The sequence below is a fragment of the Pteropus medius genome, unplaced genomic scaffold (assembly GCF_902729225.1).
Source record: "Pteropus medius unplaced genomic scaffold, Ma_sr-lr_union100, whole genome shotgun sequence".
In the NCBI taxonomy this organism is placed as follows: Eukaryota; Metazoa; Chordata; class Mammalia; order Chiroptera; family Pteropodidae; genus Pteropus; species Pteropus medius.
Genome location: NW_024349800.1, coordinates 18,161,351 through 18,186,437, shown reverse-complemented (window position 1 = coordinate 18,186,437; position 25,087 = coordinate 18,161,351). Strand labels below are relative to the sequence as shown.

At 33.7% G+C, this 25,087-nt stretch overlaps 1 protein-coding gene and 1 pseudogene across 1 annotated transcript in view; one reads left to right on the top strand and one right to left on the bottom strand.

The window, feature by feature from the left end:
- Window positions 1-7,431: 7,431 nt before the first annotated feature.
- Window positions 7,432-25,087, bottom strand: part of NDFIP2 (Nedd4 family interacting protein 2) — a 60,663-nt gene continuing 43,007 nt past the window's right edge. The window contains exons 5-8 of the mRNA XM_039886963.1: window positions 19,620-19,744; window positions 14,751-14,817; window positions 12,023-12,128; window positions 7,432-10,658 (exon numbers count right to left, since the gene is read on the bottom strand). Of these exons, the coding sequence (XP_039742897.1) occupies window positions 12,025-12,128; window positions 14,751-14,817; window positions 19,620-19,744 (296 nt within the window). The 3' untranslated portion in view covers window positions 7,432-10,658; window positions 12,023-12,024. The remainder of the gene's footprint in view (window positions 10,659-12,022; window positions 12,129-14,750; window positions 14,818-19,619; window positions 19,745-25,087) is intronic.
- Window positions 17,945-18,063, top strand: LOC120622298 (uncharacterized; annotated as a pseudogene).

Here is a 25,087-nt window from a genome sequence, read left to right as displayed (position 1 = left end):
TTTCTTCAGAGCATTGTAGCTTTTTAATAAATAATCAAACTATACTTGTATTGTTTGCATTAAATCTCAAAGTACCCTGTTTTTATGGTACTGCTCTTTCTCATAAATATGCACATTTAGGGGGTTGTAATACTGGTTGATCTACTGATTAAACATATTTTAATAATAATTTTTTCATATTTTAGTCTTCACTCATTCATATTTGAATTTAATTTACATCTTCTATGTAAATTTCAGAGGAAAAAGAAATAAACAGTAAGAAGGAAATAACACTGAAGGTTACATGGATTTGCTTTGTGTGGACAATAAAATATTTCCTCTACTTGTAAAATTATCTTAAAAAATAGCTAATAGCATTAATGCACTCTAGTTGCCTACTATAAATCAAGAGCGATAAATAAATAAATAAGAGCAATCTCAATCTTTTCTTATTTTTGCTTCCAAGTATCAGTATGTATCACTTTATCTTTACTTCAACAATCAGTTAAGCTTTAGCATTAAATACGTTTTTGTTTTATGTCTAAAAACTTCCACATAAGTTAAAGCAGATACCATTTTTTAAAAAAATCAAAGTGTCTAATTCATTTCATTCTGAAATCACAGTACAGTTGACCCTCTGTAACCCCAGGTTCCACATGCATGGATTGAACCAACCGTGCATAGAGAATACGTACCTCAGAGATATTACAGGTTCTGTTCCGGAGCACCACCATAAATCTAGTATCACAATAATCTTTTTGCTGGTGGAGGGTCTTGCCTTCAATTTGTAAAAAATGCACATCTGTGTAACACAATAAAGTGCAATCAAATGAGGTATGCCTGTACTCAGGAAAAAAGAAACGTTGCGTTGTTGCTGACATGTACTTTGCAATTAGGTCTGCTATGGTTGTGTTTGTATCGAATATCTAAAGACATTTTTTTCCTGTCATTATTCCCTAAACAATACAGTATAACAACTATTTACATAACATTTACATTGTGTTAGATATTATAAGTGATCTAGAGATGATTTAAAGTATAAGGAAGGATGTGCGTATCTTATATGCAAATACTATGGCATTTTATACAAGGGACTTGAGCAACCATAGATTTTGGGATACGAGGGGGTCCTGAAGCCAATCCCCTGTGGATACCAAGAGACAGCTCTACCAAATGCTGTAGACTGCTGCTGTGAATGCTGTCTTTTGTTTTTGTTTTTCATGGTTTTTTGCTTTAGAGTTAATTGTATTGTGTGTGTGTGTGTGTGTGTGTGCTGTGCTGTGCTGTGCTGTGCTGTGCTGTGCTGTGGTGTGCTTCCCACCCTCGTGAGGCTCAGCAGGGAAAATAAAAAGAAAAGGAAATTACAAGAAAGACGTCTGCTATCAACTTGTATTTGCCAATCCGGAAGGGGCTTTTACAAATAGGCCACTCATTAAAAGTTTATATGGTAAATTCAGGAAGGCTCATTCTGAGGAGAACAAGAGTGAAGGATTTTATAGAGCATTCTGGATGCACAGATGCATCAGGCAGAACTGGAAGCTTACATAATCCTCTACTCTCTCAGATACTCATCTACCACTCAATAAACATTCGGTTATTACTTACCTTTAAGTAAACGCATCTAATCATTTTTCTTCTCAAGGATCAAAAAAGACAAACTTGGTTACAAATAAGGAAGTTATTTATTCCTCATCCCGCTTTCCAGATATGTGAATGCTAAAGAAAGCCAGACCTGAGGGGTGAGAGCGATGTAAACTAAATTAAGAAATTCAGCAGTACTTTTTAGTCTGTTTATTTAAGAATGTCATCTTATTCATATTAAATTTTTTTCAAAATTCACCCCAAAATCTGTGAAATGATCAGCAACAATATACAATAGAGATGAAAATTTTAAAGATTTTTAAGAGCATTTTTAATTTTTTACTGATGCAGGCACCTAAATAGATGTTCTATTTACTTAATAAAACATAAAATACTTTTCCAATAAAAGCTAAAAAAAAACTGCCTCCAAAAATCTTGCTAGCTTGATTTTCCAATTATCTCTGGAAAAATTCAAGGTATACAGGTCCCATTGCACATCTGGACTCTGTCGTCTCATAATTCAAGACCACTACAGTATTTCATGTTTCTCAGGATACTCTTGCTCCCTTCGCTTCATCCTCCATCCTTGCTCTTATCACCAGGGCTCTGTCTTTCATACGTTCGGCACAGCTTCAAGCTCAGGGCTTAAAGACCATAGGGATTTACCTGCTTCTCTCTGTTAGCATTCTTGAAATACATTGAAATAAATAACCAATGACTGTAATCACTTGGATTTTTCTACAGTGTAAGTTACTTGTAAGGTTAAATACTTACTTCCACGGTCACATGAGGATTTCTTGACTTTTTTTTTTTTTTCTGGTTTAGATTTGAGTAACTAACTGCAAAATTGAAATCCTTGTTATGACAAGTGATTTTTGAATGAAACCTGGACATTTTGTATTATGTTATGTGATTCTGGTTCTTATTTAAACCTGTTTTAGTTGGCTTTCTCTGGTGGCAGAAAGGAACGGCTGCTTTGTTACTGCCAGATGAGTAGAAGTCCAGGTCCGCACTTGGCCGGCACTGACACTCAAGAAGGGAGCTCCCTCCTTGTAGCTGAGGAGAGAAGGGAGTTCCGGCTGCCCGCGTGGTGTCCACTGACACTGAGTGGCGTGGCCTTGTTATCACTGGCAAAAGGCCTGACTCTCCACTCAGAGTCCTCCGACACCTAACACAAGCCCCCTACATGGCCTTCTTAGCCCAGAGGAAGGTGGGGTGTCCTGTCACAGCCTGGTGAGTGTGGAAGTCTAGGTTCCCCACTTTGTCAGTGGAGGAAGGAATGAGACCACATTTTTCTGTGTTTAGCAGTTGGGTGGCTATCGTCCAAAAACTTTCTGTCTTATTAGGTTGCCCTTTCTTGGTCCTCTGGTAGAGAAATCAGTTTTTCTGGAGCCTATTTGCACTGGTGCCTTTGGTGTGTCCAAGTCACTGGCTTCTTCTGCTCTATATCTGACATATCCAAAACCAAAAAACTCGAGGAGCTCTTTCCTGTGTCATTCCTGGGTCCAGAGTCCCCATCTGGTCTGCCTTCTTCTCTCCATTTTTTTCTGAGGTGTATTTTATATAATCTCCAGGTATAATTCTAACAAAATATGTACAAGACCTATATGAAGAAAATTATAAAACTCTGATGAAGGAAATAAACGAAGAACTAAATAAATGGAGACATTTCCCACGTTCATGGACAGGCACATGCTATATTATCAAGATGTCTATTCTTTCCAACTTGATCTGTAGATTTAAAGCAATCCTGCCTAAGATGGACTTTCACATATTGGGTCAGAACTGCTTTGAAAGCAAAATATTTGGGCTTGAAGTTAAATGGAGCTTGTGATCATTTCACAATGGTACAGTTTCTTCAGATTTTGTTCTAGGTGAAATGAAATCGGTTAAAGATTGTAATTGAGGACTCCTACTTCTAGGAAATGGAGTAGCTATACTTTTCCTATTCTTCCCACGAAGTACAACTAAAAACCTTGTTTTTGCTACATCCTGCATCAAAAATGCACTACAAATTTTGATGGTTTTGATTTTTATTTCGTTCAAAATATTTTAAAATTTCTCGATATTTCTTCTTTTATGCATGTGTCATTTAGAAGTATGTTTGAGGATTTTCCAGTTATCTTTCTGTTACTGATTTCTAGTTTAATTCCATTGTGGTTTGAGGACAGACATTGTAGGATTTCTATTATTAAAAAAATTTTAAGGTGTGCTTTGAATGTCAGCTATCTTGGTGAATGTCCCATGTGAGCTTGAGAAGAATGTATATTCCGCTATTATCAGATGAAGTAGTTTATGGATGTCAGTTATATCCAGTTGATAGTGTGGCTGAGTTCAACTATTGTCACATCCTGGGACACATTTTGGTCGTGAACCAAAGGAAATTAATCTCAAACCCAAATCATTTTGGTCTTCTCTAAACCTACCCAGGCTGGATAGTCTTGTAAAACCCTGATCCATTTCTTCTCAATAACCTGGTTCCAGAGAACTTCTCATCAAAATGGTGCTATAAAATCATAAAGCAAGACATTTCAATGCTGCAAATATCAGATCCTGGAATAGCCTAGCTCCCAAAGGCCTTGAAACCACAAGTCATCTTCATTTAGAGACTAAAGAAACAAGGAAATAAATATTGGTTTCTCAAGAGACATAAACTATGTCTGCAGTACTCTCCTCTGAGAGCTGTCTCTTGGACTACAGAGCAAAAGTCACCCTATCTGAGACATAATACTTGAGACAAGAAGTTATGCTGACATCACAGATGCAGGAACATCCTAGCATAAAATGTACGTGGAAAATTATGTAAGAGCATACAATAAACTGTTAACAGGACACTTCTGCAGAGAGAAAAGGAGCTGGGAGATATGTGAAAAGATATGAGAGGTCTTTGTATTTGGAGAAGAGGGTACCTGTGCCACTGTTGGCTTCTGAAGTCAATAGTATCTGCAGTGGCAAAATGAGTGGCTCGCAATGACCCTTGAAAAACCTTGAATTTTTAAAGGTGCTTATTACTGTGTGTAAGGCACATTGGAGGCTATGAAGTTACAGTAGCCTAGATCCTGCTCTCAAGCAGAAGTGATGAGGCATGAATACAATTACTGTGGCACACAGTAGAAAGTGGTTGAAAAAAGAGATGCAGATGAAGAGTGATGAGAATAGGAAAGACAATTACTTCCTTCTGAGGAGGATCACGGAAGGAGAGCATCATGCAAGAGAGGGCGAAGTATGAAAAGTTTAAACGTATTTGCATGTTTCTTTTAAGATCTAGTTCTAACGTCACCTCTGTAGTAAAAGGGTGCCCTGATTCTCTCAAAGTTCAGTTGCTTGGACCCATGATTTTTATTCCTATATCACACTAGTTTATTTCCCCATTTATAAACCTTCCTCCATTAGACTCTGAGTGAAAGGGCAGAATGCATTTTACGCACACAGAGCCTGGCACTAGCACCAATCCATCCATCACACTCGTTCATTCGATTTTTCCAGTTCCATGCTAGGTGTTGGGAAGGCATGCAAAGTGGAGTAAGATATAGTATCTGCCACTGAGGATAATAAACAAAAATGAATAATGACAGTGCAGTATCATAACTGCCTTGATAGGAAAAATGCACAGGGCTAAGGGAACCAGAAGGACCAGAATCAGAGTATGAGGATAAGAGAGAAAGGCCTCCCCAAAGACACGGTGTTTAAGCTCTTTTTGAAAAACGTGGAAATAGGGTAGGAGAGGGATTTCATGTGGAGGCAAGAGCATCATCCTTTAAGAACTATAAACAGGCACTCAGAAATATTTAATTGACCAGAATTATGATCAGGGGAGAGTTTAGGGGACTTAACTCCCATCTAAGTATTTCCCTTTCACAGTAATAGACATTTCTGAAAATAAACCCAGGATTAAGAATCCATGATTATAGGAGAAAGCTGGTGATGCAATTTATCCTAGAATTAGAAACCACCTGCCCACCAACTTATTTTCTGATCACTTCCCAACCAGGATTTCAGTGTACTGGCTCCCTAAGTAAAAGCAATAAGTTACCAATCATCTCATTATCTCACAGTGAAACTGAACGACTGGCCTCCAGGCCAAGAGAGACCTGTGCGAGCTTCTCTCTTCCTACCAGCTGGAGTGCTTTATTGCTCAGTAAACAGGCAACTCCCTTCCTCTCTTTGTGTGATCATGTCCCTTAATATCCATTGTCATCTAAACAACTTCTGCTTTAATTCCTCTTGCTGCGGAGAAGATATAAGGAGCCAACGCTAGGTCAACATGATCCTATTATAATCATGCTTCTCAAAGGGGCTGGCAGATACAATGCCCACATCAGGCATGGGCTTATTCCAAGTCCTGAAGGCATTTGCTCACGCTAACAGGCAGCCTGGTCAGAAAACACACCAAGCAAAGATGTAATAATGCCTAACTTTTTCTTTTGCGCAAATCTCACCTAATCCTCAGGTACATATTTTGCTTCCCAAAAAACAGGTAAGGAAACTGAGACTTTGGTTAAGCAAATTGCCTGAGCTTGCATGAGAGTTTATATTTGAATCCAGTGTTAGTCTGGCTCCAAAACCCAGTCTTTCTGTTACAAAAAGCTGCCTCTCTATAATCTATAGGTTCCTTAAGGATAGAGAAGGGAACATGCTAGTGGGAAGAAATTCTATTTTTTCAGGTAAGACAAATCAGCTACATGATAATCCAATTCTGCTTGCTTTACTGGATTACAGAGAAAGTAACTGCCTTCTCGGCACAAACAATTCCATTCTGCCACAAGGAACACAAACTGCCCTACAGAGCCATGTTTCATGTATAAAGGCATGAAAACCAGAATGACTCTCATTTAAGAGAAGTCACAAAGCAAGAACTCAATAAATGTTCATCAACTCTTTAAGATCTACTTTACCTGCCTTTCCTTTCTTTGTAAGTCTGACTGATACACTGATACCAACGCTTGTAACTTTCTATCACCTGTATACCAGGAGCTAGATATGGAAGATGAGAAAGGAATCACTACTGGTACGTACTACTGAGACTCAAATTCCAGAACTTCGAACTATGGGAAGGAAATATGCTGTCACGGGGCAGATATATTGCACTGGAACTTCTGGAAATTGAAGCCAGAGTGTTAATCCCGCCCCTGACCCCATCCCCACTCCAAACTCAGTTGATTATAATGCAACATATTAAGTAACAATCACAGCTAGAGAGGTCCTAATAATCATTCCATCAGGAATTCATCCCAGGAGATCCAAAAGGATTAGGGAGATATAAGATTCAGATGTCTTTTAAAAGTTCATAACTCTCAATGAACTGATGCTACATGTTTTTCATAGTCTGCACATTTTTAAAATCTGGATTTAGGAAGTGATACTTCACACTTATTCGATCACCATCTATTATTTTATTAGGATGAGATGTCACCAGTATTTACTAATGATTAAGAGTCTTTAGGTCTTATCTCTGAATAAGATGGGAATTAAAATTTTGGAGCCCAAATTCCATAGATTCTATAGCCAAACCAAACCATTATGGAAGAATTCAGATGGCTGAGAAACTAACTTGTTGATGCAAAAGGAATAAATATATTTCCACGCAATGCATTTATGCACACGTGTATAAATACATTGTACCTCTGAAGAGTTCATGCTTTCCAACAAGGTTATTTGCCACTTTTCATATTCTGAGGGCAGAAGCTTCCCTCTAAATTTCTTCTGCGCTTTGGGCAAACTTTTGTTTTAGTTGCTATCCAACCTAATTTCACACCAGTTATTTTCATCTCAGATCTTGAAAGGTCTGCCATATGAACACGTGAGGCAAGGTAGTGATTATATACTGTGGATCTTAAACTGATTTTCAAAAGGATGCATCACAAGCTCACATTTTCACATCTATAGAACTTTATTAACAAGTAAAACACATCAGCATGTTTTATATATGGGCAAGGACATTCCTATAATACTATATGGCACGATATCATCTAACAGTTGAACTTTATCAAGAATGAGGTTTTAAAAAATAATACACTGATATTTCATATGACTATTTGAAGAATAACATTATTAAAATAACATTTAACAGCAGTTTGAAAATATAAAGCTCATTGTTTACTATTTACCATAAGCTGGAATCATTCAAATACAACAATTTCTATTAAAAAAAGAAGATACTATGCATATTCTACAAACCTAACAAATGGTTGGCTAGGAAAGACTGTGACAATAATTGGCCCCTGCCCTAATACCGCAGTTCCTTCCTCAAAGGGCAGGAGGTTTAGGCAGTCACTTCTCAGTCCAGTACACAGTTACACATATGGTAATCATATAATCTGTCCTCTAAATTTTAACACTTTTGAAAGGAAGAAGCCCTATTTAAGCTGAGAAAATGGGAATAACCAGGACTGTTCTGAGCAAGATCAGGATATCTGTCACTCTAGTTAAATACAGTATCAAATGCAATATCATTACTTTTGTGCTTTGGGGGACAGTACGGACCAGATGAAAAATAAATTAAGGAATCCTAAATTTTTCTCCAATTAAACATTTTGGACTTCACTTTTCCTGTTATAAGAAATGTTAGTGATTATTGTTTTAACAGGTTAAAATTCACGAACAATCTCGAAGGCGTGAGATATTGCATATAAGCTCGAAATAAAAGGCTATGGAGATTAGTATTTTTCCTAATAAACAGATTTTCATTTTTACTGAGTGTAACAGGATTTGACTTTACTTTTAGATTTCTAAAACATATCCTTAACACAGAAAAATATATTTTTAGTTTATTTCATAAATACATAAAAATGAATAATCCTGGCCACAACTAGCTTATTCAAATATAACAGAAGTAACTTATTTTCATTAATTTCCAAGCCCAAGTTCACATTCATTCAAAAATTTAGACACCCCAAGAAGGGTTTTGATTTTCAATCTCTAAGGCAGAGTGCAAAGTGGTTAAGTGTCCCCAAAACATCCCAGCAGCTGTTCTATCCACACTCACAGAAAATGAAGGGAAATATGCAGAATTTGATAAATTTGAAAGGGGATGTTAAGTTTTTAAAAATAATATTCCAATTCCCCTGCTCGGATGAGATTTAAGGCTACCACTGAACTGTACAAATTATAGAGGATTAGGTAACATGCACACTTGAATCTTATAGACCTGGGGGAACAAAAATCAAAACAACAAGTGAAGTTGCGATGTTGGATCAAAAGTGACATATCCATATTTGGAAATCAAGGATGAATACCACAAAAACTAAAATAAACTTTTACTAAATTGAATTTAATGCCTGATCTAATATTTTTAAATTAGCATGCATCATAGCTTAATTTCATTTGAAAATTATTAAAAGAACAAAGTATAGGTCTATAGAAAATTAATGAGATAAAGAGGAGATTCGGCATGAGTTTATATTTCTTATAAGTACATTCTAATTGTAATTAATTTCCAAATCAGGCAACTAAATTAAGTATTGTTTTATTTACCCCATGGTATTGTGTTACTTCAAGGGGTGTAACATTAGGTACTTAAATCAACAATAAAAATTTTCTGCAGGAGAGGAGGCTCAGTGAAGGGAAATAAAAAATAGGAGGCTCAATTAGCAAACATAAAACTGCATGTTTTATTTATTAAAGACAATGAAATAAACAAGAAAATACAGATAAATACAAAAGATGTTGTAAAACATAATAGATTTTATTTTTTCAGAAATGGAAAAATGTCCCTGAATAGTTTTAGATGTATCTTTTAGTAGTAGTCAGTGTCTAATAATAAACAATCAATTTTATGTTCTATTTAGCTGTATTAAATTATTTCTAAGTTTAAAGATGAAATAATTCCCATCATTTTGAATGTTGGCTTTCAAGAGCAAAGATATAACTGAAAAGAAAAACAGATGAGACATAAAATGATTTGCAAAATGTAGTAGCTTGTGAATGTAGATTCCAGTTGTAATAATGATCACATACAGACACTCTCGCAATACACATATACACCCCACATCCCTATATTCCACAGATACATTTCTCAATTCAAGATATGATTTTTACAAGTTAATCCTACAATCATAAAGCAAGAAGCTATTAAAGTACAAGTTTTTATTTGCTAAATTTAACAAACTAAACATCTAAAAGTTATTAAAATGATACTGAAAGATACTTTTATTGGCTTTTTAAAAGACAAATGCAAATGAGGACACCTTAGTCAAAAAATTAGTTTTCAAAAATGTCTTAAATGAAATAAATATAATATCTAATACAATCTCTTCCTGTAAGAATCTCTAAGACGGGCAATGCTAAAAAGCCAAGCTTCTCATTTGATAATCCCTAAAACTGGCATGTCCCTTAAACAATTTTTTTTTCTTATAAAGAACATGTAAAATACCCATATTTTCTTATAATTTGCCCTAAAAGAAACTATCTTTAACATCCAAATTTTCTCTATATATTAAGTTCACTTAATTTAAAATTACTAAAAAGATATCTAGAGACAATTTCTAAGAAAAAAATGTGGAAAGTAACTTATGCATGGTTATTTACAGAAAGAGCTTTGCTAATGATGTAAAATCATATTCAAAACTCTGACAAAGCCTTTCTAAAAATCAGCACTGCAAATTTCAAAAAATCTTTATACCTAACAAAGGATGTTTCATGTATAGAGTTACCAGATGAATCTAACAACCAGAAACTAAAGCATTTGACATGGTTAATTTCATTTTTTATTATATTAAACTTCAGGTCAGAAGTCAATGGCATTTACATGCTGGAAGACTGTTGTTTATCACTTAACTCTTTCAATTATATCACTGATTAACCAAATGTGACTGGACTTCACTGCTACAACTTTATGGTTTCTTTCAAGTGTATGCAAATCTTTTAAATGCGCACATATGCAAATGTGCAAAACAAATGAAATATAAATATTTAAGAGAATGAACAGAAATGGCTATTAGGCATAAACCACCCTGCCATTCAATTTGAGAGCTCTATCTTTTCTTGACTAATGTGTCTTCTGTTATTAGTGGTCTTCTATATCCTATTAAAGTTGTAGGTTTACAGATGATCTGGAATTTCACATTGGCATAAGAAAGGAATGTATGGTTGATGCAAATCTAGGAACAAAGAAAGATTTAGTCTTAAAATGTATTAAGTTGCAGTTATATAAATGATAATACTATAAAACCCCAATTTACAAAGTATACCAAGTATGTAATTTTTTTATAAAGATGACAGAATAGCCTATATCAGAATATATTCCCAAGTTTAAAGCTTCTATAGGAGACCATCTAAAGACATTTACATTATATTTTAGACTCTTGAAAATGCAAACAAGATAATCATACTGACTACCCACAGAAAATCATTTAAATTAGTATAATTACTTTGACTTTTATCATACAGTTAAAACTGACAAACTCTTAATGTCACTGCATGCAAAGACATTTTACTCATTAAAGAGAAAATGGGACATCTTTGCGGGGAGATCTTAATGGAACATTTTAAACTATAATATACTATAATATGATCCAGAAATACAATTGTATTCATTGTACTCTACAGTAGAAATAAACTGTTAGCTTATGTAAAATTCATATAAGTTAAAAATAAAATTTAAGCAACCAAATCACAAACCATATAATTTATGTATAAAAAGAAAACTTAGTATACAACAACCTTGAAAAGCTTTGTACTTGTGGATAAATCCAGAAATTAAGTGTTTTAGCAGACCGTTTGTTTAAGCAGTTCAAATACTTTAAAAGTTCAAATCATTTATAGATATGAATTGTATGGTACTTGCTTTCAAAAACAGGGTAGAAAGTAGAGATGAGGTCTCTTTATGTAAAAATATCACTACCTCCACAATAAATAAATGCTCTCACTATCTACATGGCCTCCAGAAACTCACTGGATACCTAGTAAGACCTTTGCTGATTTCTTTAATTATTATTTATGCAAGCTGTAGCCTTCATTGTTAGTACAAACTGGCACATGTTAAGAAAACAATAACAGAGCTTTTATTTTTTTCACAAAACTTTCTTTCCTTGATCTAGTTTGTTAAGATCAATGCATGGCAAACTGCTTTTCAATCACAGAATTTTTTTGTTCTTTTCACCAGATGTCGAAGTGGATTTCACATTGTTTCATGCAAAATGCCCATCCCTTGTGCGTAAATGCTTTATCATATTTTTTCATGTCTTCAAATTTTTTGCTGGTAGTTACTTCATAAATATACTGTAGTCAAAGTTTCAGTTTACTCATTATACATTTTAAAAATTAAAATTTATGAAATTCAATTTTAAAAATCTAAGTGATCTTTAAAAGTTCACTTTATTAAATTTCAATAGGCTGATTGTTAACAATATTAAGTGTGCTAAATCTGAGTAAATAACATGAGTATACATCAAGCATTTAACATGCATCTGGTAAATTTTAATACATAAAGGGAATAAACAGTTAATACATTAATATTTCTTACCTCTATAATAAGAAGAAATATCTTGTTCTATGAGCAGCTGCCATACTTTCAGACATGTTTCTGACTTTTAGATAATTAACAAATCCTCTGAAGAAAAGAAGCAGGCCTAAGAAGGTTAAAATAATAGAGATATTATTTTCTTATACAGAAAGGGGGCATGATATATCTAAAATAGACAATTATAAACAAGATCCTCTTGGATTAAGAAATTTTATCTATAGAATTCCATTCATTCCATAGTACATTTTACACTATAATGATAACTCCATCATGAGGAAACAGAACTTACTGCCACCTAAAAAGTCTTTCGATTTATTAAGCCTAAGGATATCTGAAGTAGAAATTAAAGTAAAGCAAATCCAGCCATGAAAATCCAGAATTACACAAAAATACATTTAAAAAATGATAGTAAAGTTACCTAATGCACTTAACTGATTCAACTCATAGAAATCCCATTTTACCAAAATTTTCTATTAATATAGCTACTAAGCAAATTAAGGCATATTTACTTATATAAAGTATTCAAGAGAGAAAATGTGTATGTTAATGCTAACAACTGTGGGGTAAAACCAATAAGCCTGACTAGCAATAAATATATCAAGTGTCTGTCATCAGTGAAATCTGTATGTGAAGATATGTGCATTATGTAAAAAATTTTAATTATTAGTTCTTATTTTCAAGTAAAAGCAAAAGACTAATTTATAATAAAAATTAAGATAAAAATCAGGAAAGACTTGAGAAGTAGCCACTCTAGTAATTTCTTAAAGGAACTGAGTTATATCTATCTCAGCATTCTTCTCTGTAAAAACAGTACTTTTAAATAATAACCACTTACATCACAGGTATCTAATAATTAATAAAACAATGCCTGTGAAATGCTTCAAAGCTTCAGATGGAAAATATTAACTAAGTATAAAAAGCAGTACCATTAATAGAATTAAATTTTTGATATACTTAAGCATATAATTCTAAGGGAAACATTTATTAACCCCAGTAAATTTTTAATCAGGTAACTATGGGGTACAAAAACAGAAGATCCCTATGCAGGTAACTTTTCTTTTACAAGGAAGAAGAGTTTGTCAATTTAAAATGTAAAGTCTCAAACTAAATTTGTACCCCCAACTCCGAGTAATCAAAGTACTAAAAAAAAGAAGCATGTTTATAATAAAGACAGAAGATATATACGATGACTTAAATAAGTATTATAAATTTCAGCTGAATCTGATCCCATCTGCTTCCCAGACCTTAACTACTTCCGTTTGTGACTCCCACTCTGAATTCCACCACGTCTTTCCAGATGCTGTTCAAAGATAATGGGATTGTGATCCAAATGTAAAAGTATTAATGAAAAGTGCAAACTAAAATTATTTGTGAAATCGCCTCTTTTGTCTATGAAGCTATTGTTTCTAAGACACATTTTGTTCTCCTCGGGTATTTTCTAAAATAAACCAATTCATACCTAGAAACCAATCACTCAGTAGCTACTGCTTCTGAGTTCTACAATGTTTTCAACATTCTGCTCATGGATTAAATTTTCACGTTGCCCTAAATGTTCGATTATGGCTCTAATGTAGAAATTGCACTTGTCCTCTGCATTCCTCTCTGTCCCACTCTGTTATCTTCCTAAGATCCTCAATCCCTTAATAATATATAAGCAAATATACTCATTTAATATGCTTAAATACCTAAACAGACTTTATACGTTCTTTCACTTTTAAGTAAGAATCTCAATAAAAAGCACAGAATTCAGGTAGTCAGAATACAAATAACAATATAAAATCTGGCTAACCTCCGTATGTCTTAACTCCCCCCAAAAATCACAACACTAGAATAATTTTACTATTTTTATTAAAGAAAGAATCCAGATCTCTAGTGACCTTAAATGACCACTAAGAATTTGTGTCCCACAAAATCCTACACATCCAATAGCAGGACGAAAATAACAACTCAAGGAGAAGACTGCCACCTACTGAAATGCCATTATTTTCTAGTACAATTAATTTTACTAAAGAAATGTAGGCTTTAAAATTCTATATAGAAATAAAATGTGTCCTTCATGTCAGTAAATAAATTTGAAATGTGCGTTAAAGGTAAATGTAATTTTTAAGATTAACTTAATTATCATACATCTAAAGTGAAAAACACAAGGGAACAAAAAATAGAAATCCATAAAATTTATCAATTTGAATAACACGGCATGCTTTATAAGAAGATAACTTTTAAGAAAAGTACAGTGATTATTAGGCATGAAGCCTTTCCTTATGTCTCTCTGGCTGATTAATGATTAATGCAGGGCAAATTTCAAAAGTATAAAGAATGTTTCAGTGATCCAAAAATAAGAAAATGGATAGAACATTCACATTTAACTATCTTCCTGTCAACATTTTCTAAGATCATTAAAAGAAATTACGTACGTATATTTTCCAAGATAAAACTGAAGACAATTATTTTTCACTCATGTTAGTATTTTCAGGTTTTATAGTGTTCAACTGTCATTCAATCTGTATTCTTTAAATTGAATAGCTCTGTATTTTAAATCTAAGAAATCTGTAGTATTATGTAGAATTACGTGAACAGCTGAAATGATATGTGTTTGGATATGAAATTTTACAGAATAATTATTTCCACATAAGTTGTAACACAATTTATAACTTACAATTTTAGGAAATATCAAAAATAAAACTAAATGCAAACTAATCAAAGTGAAATGCATTGAGAATAGGCTTACCAAGTACAAGAAATATCCACCAAAGCCAATATTGTCCATTAAAATATCCAGTAAAATAGTCAGAAAACTATGGAGTAAAAAATAAACATATTAATCATATTTATGTGCCTAATTTGAAAATCATAGATTAGCCTCAGTTTCAGAATGATTTACTTTAAGTAATCTCTTAGCACTTAAAAATAGCACAAAAAGAAAAACAAGAAAAAACAATGACATATATATAATTATTTGATTAAAAAAACATGGCAAACAAACATATGCAAAGTATTTTAGAAACAAAAATTAGTTTCAAACTGCTTGTGAGGAAAAAAAGGTAAAAGCTATATATCTGAATCCAACATTTTCTCATTAAAAAGTCCACGTCAGTTCTTTTTTCATAATCTCTCAAAGCCATGACTACCATCCCAAATACACTACAGCAACCCGCTGCTTCAGATATTAACACCAAAAGCCACATTAGTTTAATCTTATCAGATGGGGATGTTCTGCTGACCTCTAAAAAGAAGAGCTTTTGACCTTCTGTACACCCCCTACTGTTAATCACTGCCAAGAATACCAGGCACATAAAGACACCCAGCTCATTAGAGTCTTTTTATTTTCAAACTAGTTGCTCCAGCATTCAGTTCCTAACAGTGAGCTGAGAACAGCTAAATGAACCTTGAAGTGGCATTTCAACAGTTCCTATTAGTGGCCATGGTAGGCAGTTTCATATTCTCTGTGAAATAAGAATATAAACAGGCATAGATAGAGACAGGGTTTGATAATATTGGACAAAGGTACTTTTCTATGATTAGATTCTAGTCATTATGATTTATTATATTTTTTTATAAAATTATTGGGGTGACACTGATCAACAAAATCCAGTAAATTTTAAGTTACAACCCAAAAGTATGTCATATATATATTGCATTGTGTGTTCACCACCCATAGTTGACCCCTTTTACCCCTCTTTACTTCCCCTCACCCCCACTTTCCTCTGGTAACCATTAATCATTTTTAAAGTTTTTTTTAAAATATCAACCTAATTTTCTTCAGTTACTTTGGCTATTACTCTTTAGCATCTAATGATGCATCAAATAATTGTTTTCAAAAGTGTTTATTATAATCTATTCTAAAACTACTAAAAATTAGCTTGTTTTATCTACTATTTCCATTGGTCTCCAAACTGAATCTGATTTAACTAAAAATGATTTTGTTCAGTATAGATTTGTCTTCCAATCTGAAATTAATTAAAAGTATCTATTTCCAACTTTATAGGTCATTATTTCCAACTATTCATTGGCAATTTCCATAAAAGCTTAAAATCCTATACTTTTGTAGTAACAAAAATGCTTAAAAATTATAAGTAATGTCACTATTGAGGAAAGATAAATACTAAAGATTATCTAACTGTTTTTTAAAGCTTTTAAGTATTTTCACAGGAAGTATTTACAATTTGTAAATGAATCATGATCTAAATTCTCAGGCTCAGAGTTTTAGAAATTTCAAAGTTTAAAAAATTCCTAATACCATTAAAGATGCAAATCCCCCATTCACTGACACCTTTAAAATGTACAATGAACGGAGAACTAGAAAATTGGGAAAATATAACTTGTAAAGTAGGATTGCACTACATTATTTTTAATCAAGTGATTAATAATTAGAAATAGAAAGTTTTCAATTAGGTTTTAGAAACTATAAGGACAAGAAATAAAGAACCAAAGCAATACATTTTTAACTTTCTAATTTCAAAATATATTTAATATATAGTCTTAAGTGGCAAGAGGCAACCAGAAAATTAGAACAATGTCATTCATCACCCAAGTTATTTAACTAAAGCTATTCTTTATTTACTCCCAAGTGAAGAATATCATTACCTTCACCTCAAAGTCAAAGAGAAAGACTCACTATGTAAAAAAAATAATGAGCTTTTGGACTCATTATTAAGTTATCAAAAATGCTGTAAAATACTAAAAATCATATGGCTGAGACCAATTGCTGTTTCTTAAAATAAATAAATAAGTTATGTTGACTGGCCAATCACAGGCAGCAGAAATCAAATTGTAAAAAATAAATTAACCAACAAGAATTTATCCGATTTTATTTTATTAATATAATCCAGTGTTTTATTGTTTACATTCTGTTTACTTTAAAAAAAAAAACTTGTTTTTAATAAAACACATATACATATTTAAAGAAACAATAAAAACATCAAAAGCCTTACTTACACACACACCAAAAAAACATCAGAATCTTGGGCTAAAGATATTTACACTAAATCTGAAGTTAATGACAACTCAGAAATGAAAAGGAAAGCAGCAGTATGATTTACACATTACTTATTGTCTAATAAAAGGAAACACCAGGCTTTTAGGAGAAAACCTTTCTCTTAGCACTGACTTCCAAGGAAAATTTATTGCTTGGTGCATTATAATAAAAGTCAAAGTACAGAGGCAGTACAGAATTAGGAGAACAGGCACTGAATTGAGACCAAGCTAAATCCAGCCCACATAGAAACTGCAGGACATTAAGCAAGTTATTAGACTCTTTTTATTCTTAGTTTAATCATCAATAAATGGTTGGATTGTCACCAGCATCACTGATACAGATAGGGTTAAAGAATTTAGTGTTTGTAACAAATTATGCCTGGAACATAATAAAGTACTCAGTGAATGGCAGCTATTATTATTTTATACAAACGGTTTTAAAAATTCCTTTTCTTACATCAATTCTCAATAAATACTACTGGTATAATATTAACCTTAACTCAGTAAAGATATTTTAAAGGGAAACTAAATAGTCCTGGTGATCAAACTTGATGCAAGTACATACCTTACAAAACTTTCAGGAACTCTTTAAGTTCTAGTTATAAAGTTCCCCATCTTATCACATTAACTGGAGTTGATTGCTAGATAATATAACCTAGGGTTCGGTTCTAATGCTCATGGTGGTAACCCATTTTACATTTTTTAAAAATGAAATTAGAACTCAAATCTGCCAGGGGGCAATTATTACAATGGCTCAAGTTTTAATCATTTCAGAAGAAGCCAATCCATAGGTCTTAACCAAGAATCAACTGATTAATAACCAAAAACCTATGATCTGGTTTTAACAGAGGGAGTCAGATAAGATTACTGAACCCTGCCTGGGAAGTGAATAAATAAGTTTAAAAATAATGAAGAAACACATTAAATTCACAGTTTAAAATATTTTTGGTCTACGGCCATGCCACCCTGAACAAGCCCGATCCTGTCTGATCTCGAAAGCTAAGCAAGGTCGGGCCTGGTTAGTACTTGGATGGGAGACCACTTAGGAAGACCAAGTGCTGTAGGCGTAAAAAAAAATAAAAAATAAGGAATTGTAAGCTGACAAGGTCGTTGAGGTCAACCAAGGGTTGCCTCGCCTAAAAAAATACATGTTTTTGTAACAGGCACTATTTTAATCAATTTGGTAATGTAAGTACACAAGTGTCTGAAGTACTTAAGAGCAGTTGACATATCAGCTATGTGATTCTACTGACAATCACAGGAGGATGTGACTCATTCAATTAGAAATCAATGTTTAAATAAATATGATTTATAGAAATATATATTTTATTAAATGTATATTAGCACTTAAATATATGGGTAACTTCTAAAAAAAATTATGAAACAGTAAATAAAGCCACTTTTGAACATTCTCCTAGGCCTTATCCTAAAGAAACTAAAAATAAAACTGTAAAAAGAAGTCAAAAGCAGCCTTCAAGAAGCAAAGGTGAAGAACTGGGAAAGGTTATGCTAACAATAGTACTGTCTATGCAACTATTACAGAGAACTATGTTGGACTAGAAGAGTTGTTGAGATACGAGAAAGAAAAGGACTTAATCCTTGTTGTCTCCCTACGCACTATCTTGTACATAAGAGGTACACAGAGGGTGATTTCCAAAAACAGCAGGAAAATGAGAAGGCTTAGAAAGAACATAAGAAGGGAAGACACTGAGTTCTGATAGCCACTTGAAAGACCTATACTTTACTTTTGATCTCTTAATGTTATGAAAAAAAGAGAGAGAATGAGGAGATATTTAAGTCCATGATAATTTTACTAACCAATAGAAATTTTTGTTTTAACTGATTTTAGGCATGCCTGTACCATGTCACAATAGTGGTAGCCACGAGTTACTGAGCATGTATATTTGTGCAGCAACTTGGCAAGATACTTCAATTATATTATTTCCATACCTCACAAAATTCTTGAAAGGCAGCTATTATCAGCCTATTATGAAGAAACTAATGCTCAGAACAATTTAAAAACTTAAAGTTAGAATAGTGATATAAAAAAGATGAGATTCAAACTTAATTTTTTTCTGCTTTCAAAGCTCTTTCCATGTACACACAGTAGTCCTCATCTGCGAGGGTTATGTTTCCAAGACCCTGAAACCACAAGCAGTACTGAACTCCACATACGTTTTTCCCATACATACATACCTATGATAAAGTTTAATTTGCAAATTAGACATAGTAAGATTAACAACAATAATAAATATAACAATTATAACAATATCCTGTATAACAATTACCATAGACTGTACTAAGAGTTAGGTGAATATGGTCTCTCTCTCTCAAAATATCTGGAATTTTCCACTTAATATTTTTGGACTGTGGCTGACCACAGGTAACTGAAACAGCAGGAAATCAAAACTGTAGATAAGAGGGGACTACTATATTAACAGGCTATCATAAACACAGTTATAAACATTCACACCACAGAGATCACTATAATAGTTAAGTCTAGAAGGTATAAGTCTCAAAATAATTGAATTTATATGCATAAAATGAACAGTTATGAACCACACAGGGAATTTCATATATTTTTAGAGATAAAAGTGACAGAGGTTATTATCAAGACACTCACCCTGACAATAAGGATCCATTTGATCAATGAAAGGCCAAATCCACAGATGGCACCATACCTTCCGGCTATGGTATTGGTGATACAGAAGGATAAGCAAAATCCAAGCCAGTTGAAAATAAATGCCACTAAAAGCAATAGAAACAGTTCTTTTAAAACCCATACTTTGGAAACAAATTAAGAGAGACTTGATATTAACAATACTTCACTGTTCAATGGAAATAGCAGTCCCCTTTCTTTTAATTCTGTACCAATTAAACCTTCTTTACAGACTGTGTTTTACCTTTTGCATGTTATTTACTATACATCAACAGATGGGTAAGCTTGGTTTCTTGTCAGTTGGATCAATAGCAATAAATTCCTTAAAGTTTATCACCAATGGATGAAACATTTTTAAACCAGATAAAAACCAGGTCACAATGTAGCTCCCATGTGATCCCACCCAAGAAGCTCAGCCTAAGCAATAGCCAACTAATCAGCCAATATTAAAGATGAGCCAAATAAATTATAAAATCAGGTTCCAAGAGCAGATATCTTCATTGCCTCTTCTTCCTCCTAACAAAACCTTGTTTTATCCCTTCCCAGACTCTCCGGGGAAGGCTGGACCCTGCACTTAGCCCCAAAAGGTGGGTCCCAAGTCATCTGGGAAAATCACAAGAGGCCAAAACTCCCTGCCAACGATTTTTTTTTTTTAATAGGACTTCCGAAAAACATTTCCTGGTTCTTAAAAACACAGCAAGTAACAGTGGCTCTAAATTGATCTGTTGAAGCTGGGTGATGGATAAATGTAGATTTATTATACTATTGCCCACTTTTATGTAAAAAGAAAAGAAGAAATGGCCCTCGCCCTTTCCACTAGATGTTTGAACATGAGACCTAGAACTGCTGCAGGGATCTTGCTATCAGCCTGAGTATGAAACCACCTCTCCAAGTGCGGGAGAGTGAAGAAAAGCAGAGCCACCACACTGATACTTTCTGTGCCTTTGTACTACACATCCAAGCACTGCCTATCTTGTGAGATAATCTCCTAATTATTTAAAACAGTTGAGTAAGGGTTTTCTATTACTTGTAGATGAAACCATTCTGAAATAGGTCCTTGAGATATAATCAGAGTGCCCTATTTGTGCTCAAGTTGTCAACATTACCAAAATAACGATAGTAATAATATTAATAAAACTTCTAAAGATCAATGGTCCTGTTCAGTGCCCATCCTCCTGCCCTATATATCTCAAACTAACCCTCAGAGAGAACAAAGTAAATTACCTAGAGAAATTCTGACTTTTCAGAATTCTGAAGACAAAGGGGAAGCACATTAGGTTAAGATTAAATGGAGTAGCTATTTCTTTGAAGAAATTTCCCTACTTTAGTTAATTTCTTCCTTCCTAATGCTTTCTAGTCTCAGCTTTCTCAATCATTTATGGGAAGCTGTATTATACAGTGAAATAGTCAGAAGAACAAGTTTTGAAATAAGAGAACTGTATTTGAGTCACAGCGTACTCAGTCACTAGATATGTGACCTTGGACCCTGCTGACTTCTGTGAGCCACTGTCCACAGTTCCCAGATCTGTAAGTACCCACTTCACAAAGTTGATAAGAGGATTAAGTGAGATGATGAATGTAAAGAGCTTAACATAGTACAGAACGTGGCACATGGTGATTCCTGAATAAGTGTTAGTTATCATTATTACCTATACAAAATGATCTCTTCACCTTACAGAGTAGGTCCTATCTTTTCTGGAAAAAAAATTTCAGGAGACACCACTGGAAATAAAGCCTATTTAACTTTCCACTTTTTCTTTTTTTAAGCCTAGATATGGATCAGTATTTTGCTATCCTCTATATGTGTGCTATCCAATGCCACGAGTCACACTGCTTCTTCCTTGTGCCCCAGGAACTCTTCCTCCTCTATAACAGCTATTTAAATTTAAGTCAAATAAAACTAAATAAAATTAAACATTTAGTTCTTCTGTAACTCAATCCACATTTCAAATGCCCAATAGTCACATGTGGCTTGTAGCTACGATATTATCAAACAGCAGAGATATAGAATGCTTCCATCATCATAGAATATTTTATTAGAAATAGCTGCTCTATATCTCATTGGCTAATATTTGTGTTAGCTATGTAGGAAAACACATAACACTTAGCTAATCAAAAAATAATTTTATATCTATTTAAAATAAAGAATTTACAATAATGAATAGCAGTAGAGATTCCCAACTGGTATGGCACATACGAGTTTGTGACAGGCTGAGCTATTTCTCTCCTTGGCCCTCAGGGCAGGCAGGCGAAGTCTGGGTCAGAAGACAGAGTGCCACCAGCCCTGAGCACCTTCTTCCTTTATTCCAGTGTGCTGTCAACATTCTATCATTTTGTAATCATGCTGTTAAAATATAGGAAGCACTGAGGCAGAAAATAAAAAACAAGAAAATATTCCAAAAATATATTCTTACCTTTCAGTATGTGTACATTTAGCTTTGGGAAAAAAATAATTCAAACGCTGTCCAATTAATTTCTTCAAAATCAGACTTACCTATATCTATTATTCGTATCATTGTACCCACACCAGAAATAAGATGCAAAAGAACAAAAAGTGTTTACTGAGCCATCATGTTTTCTTTTTGCTCTCCACCAGTGGTACGGATTCCTATAAACTGTGCTCATATGATATAACTTGTTATGGACTGAACTGTGTTCCTTTAAAATTCATAGATTGAAGCCCTAATCCCCAATGTGCTGTATTTAGAGACAGGGCCTTGCGGGAGGTAATTAAGGTTAAATGAAGTTATAGGGTAGAGCCCTAATCTGACAGGACTGATGTCCACATAAGAGGAACAGACACCAGACAGCTCTCCCTCCACATACATGTATAGGACAGGTCATGTGAGAATATGGCAAGAAGACAGCCATTTGCAAGCCAGGAAAAGAACCTGCACCAGAAACCAAATTTTCTGGCACCTTGATCTTGAACTTCTAGCCTCCGAATCTCTGAGAAAATAAATTTCCATTTGTAAGCCACCCAGTCTGCGGTATTTTGTTATGGCAGATGGAAGAGACAAATACATAATTTAACCATCTTTAATTGGTTTAATCACTAAGATAACAGTGAAGCTGGTGACCACTTGTGCATAGATAGACTCACTTTTTATGTCCTTTGGCCTATAAGATAGAAAGTAAAGCTGAATATATCTTAAAAGTACAGAAAAAAAAGAATCATTCAATTCTGGACCCTCTATGACATGTCAGAGTTGGGGGTGTGGGGAAGAGAATTTAATAAAGGTACTCTAAACTGTAAACATGTAAAATCTATAAAAGAAATAATGTGTAGTAGAGGCAGGAGAATATATAGAGGCCTAGGAAAGAAGAGAAGAACATTTTTCTTTTAGCTCTACTTCGTTCATGCTACATTTCCCTGGAAATCTATGGTAAAATAAGGAAACTTAAAAGGTACAGGGCACCTAACTCCCCACAAAGCAAGGCCAAAGATAGAACCCAAAAAAGCAACACACTTATATAGCCTATATTCCTTAGGAAATGTAAGATTTGGGGACGCAAACAGCAAGGAAGCAAGGAAACAAACTCAGAAAAATTAGTGAAGTATGCTTAGTGCTGCTCTGATTCTACTTCTCCACATTCACCTTCAGAGTGCTCTTTTTTGGAGGAAAGCAAATCAGGAAGGGTCAAACAGGTTAATGACATTTGAAATAAGGCTGACGACCACATTAAATCACATTACTTATTACAACTAAAAAAGGTTAATTCCCAGTTAAGGATGGAGAAGAATATTACCATCACCTTCACTTAATAAAACTCCATAATTTGTGTATTCATATATTTTCACTCATTTGATCCTCACATTAGCTCTTTAAGAAGGGCAAGGTAAGAATTAATTCCATTTTACAGAAGGACAAATTGAGACTTAGAACAGTTAAGCTCCACATAAAGTCGCAAGGCAAGAAAGTGGTATAGCCAGGAATGGAGCATCACGTCTTTTCCTCCCTTATATAGTTATCTTTTTACCATCTATACCTCCCACTTACCCAGAAAGGTTAGCAAGATAACCTAGAAAGCAATATTGTACACTATAGTTTCTCTATTAAACAGTATAAGGCTATACTTTCAAATTTGCAATAACCACAAGATACTTATCGATTAAAAAGGGGGAAACAGTACTTCATAGTGAAGAGAGCTGGCAGACATCAACTTAACCTGAGAATTAATATCACCAGTAATAAAACATATGTAGATCATACTCTGCCCCCCCTCTGCCACCCCCTGATATGATGCACTAAGGACACATCATTTCTGTAGTATTTCTGGAGAAGGGAGAGGGGAGAGATGAATGAGGAGAGGGGATGGAGGAAGAGGGAGGGGGAAGAAAGGAAAAGAGAGAAATGCATAACCTGAATCTAATCATGAGAAAAAACTAACCAGTACTCTTCAAGAAGAATCAAAGTCATAAGAAACGAAGATTAAGAAACTATTCCAGATTAAAGCAGACTGAGAAAACATGGCAACTAAAATCAACATGCAAGCCTGGATTAGAATACGGACCAGAGAAAAGACATTAGTGGGACAACTGACAAAATTTAAATAAGGTTTGTAAATCAGTTAGTGTATTTTGTTAATATTAATTTACTAATGTTGATTACTGAACCAAAGTTACATAAAATGTTAACACTTGGAAAAAAGCTGGATGAAAGTTACATAGGAACTGTATTATTTCTACAACTTTTTCCTAAGTTTTAAAGTATTTCAAAATAAAAGTTTTAAAATTAAAAACCTTGATACCTGCTTTGATAATAAACAAATGAAAATCACAGATGAATGAATATATACATAATACGAACATTGAGAACTTAATTTTTTGATCACAGAAAAATCTTCATTACATATAAATGTACCAGATTTCCAAGAAAGCAAGTTCTCAGCAAAGAATAATCAATTTCACTATACTTAATTCTGAACTTAAACAGGGGTAAATTTTGGTCCTATTCTTAGGCTTTTTGTTTAAACTATCAGCCATTAAGAAAGACATGAAATAATAATTTATTAGTTTTAAGACATTTCCACTAAAATTATAATCAGATAAAAATTATTTCTCTTATAAGTAAAACAAATTCAATAAAATTTAATACTTCACAAATATTATGAGTTTCTTAAGGTACAGTTACAATTCTTAGGTGTTCCCTTTCTAGATTCATTTACAACATGTAATGTCTTCTAAAAGCTATGTAAAAACACAGCTTTGCATGCATAGAACAAATCATTAATGTATTTTTTCATTATGTGTCATATGCAGACAACTCCTTTAATAACTGTAACTTACCTACTGTGACTTGTCCACAGTAGGTAAATTTACTGAATAAAGATCATTGATCATTAGGCAAATACAAATTAAAACCACAATGAGATACTACCGTACACCTATTGAAATGTCTACAGTAACTCTCATTCACTATTGGTGAGAA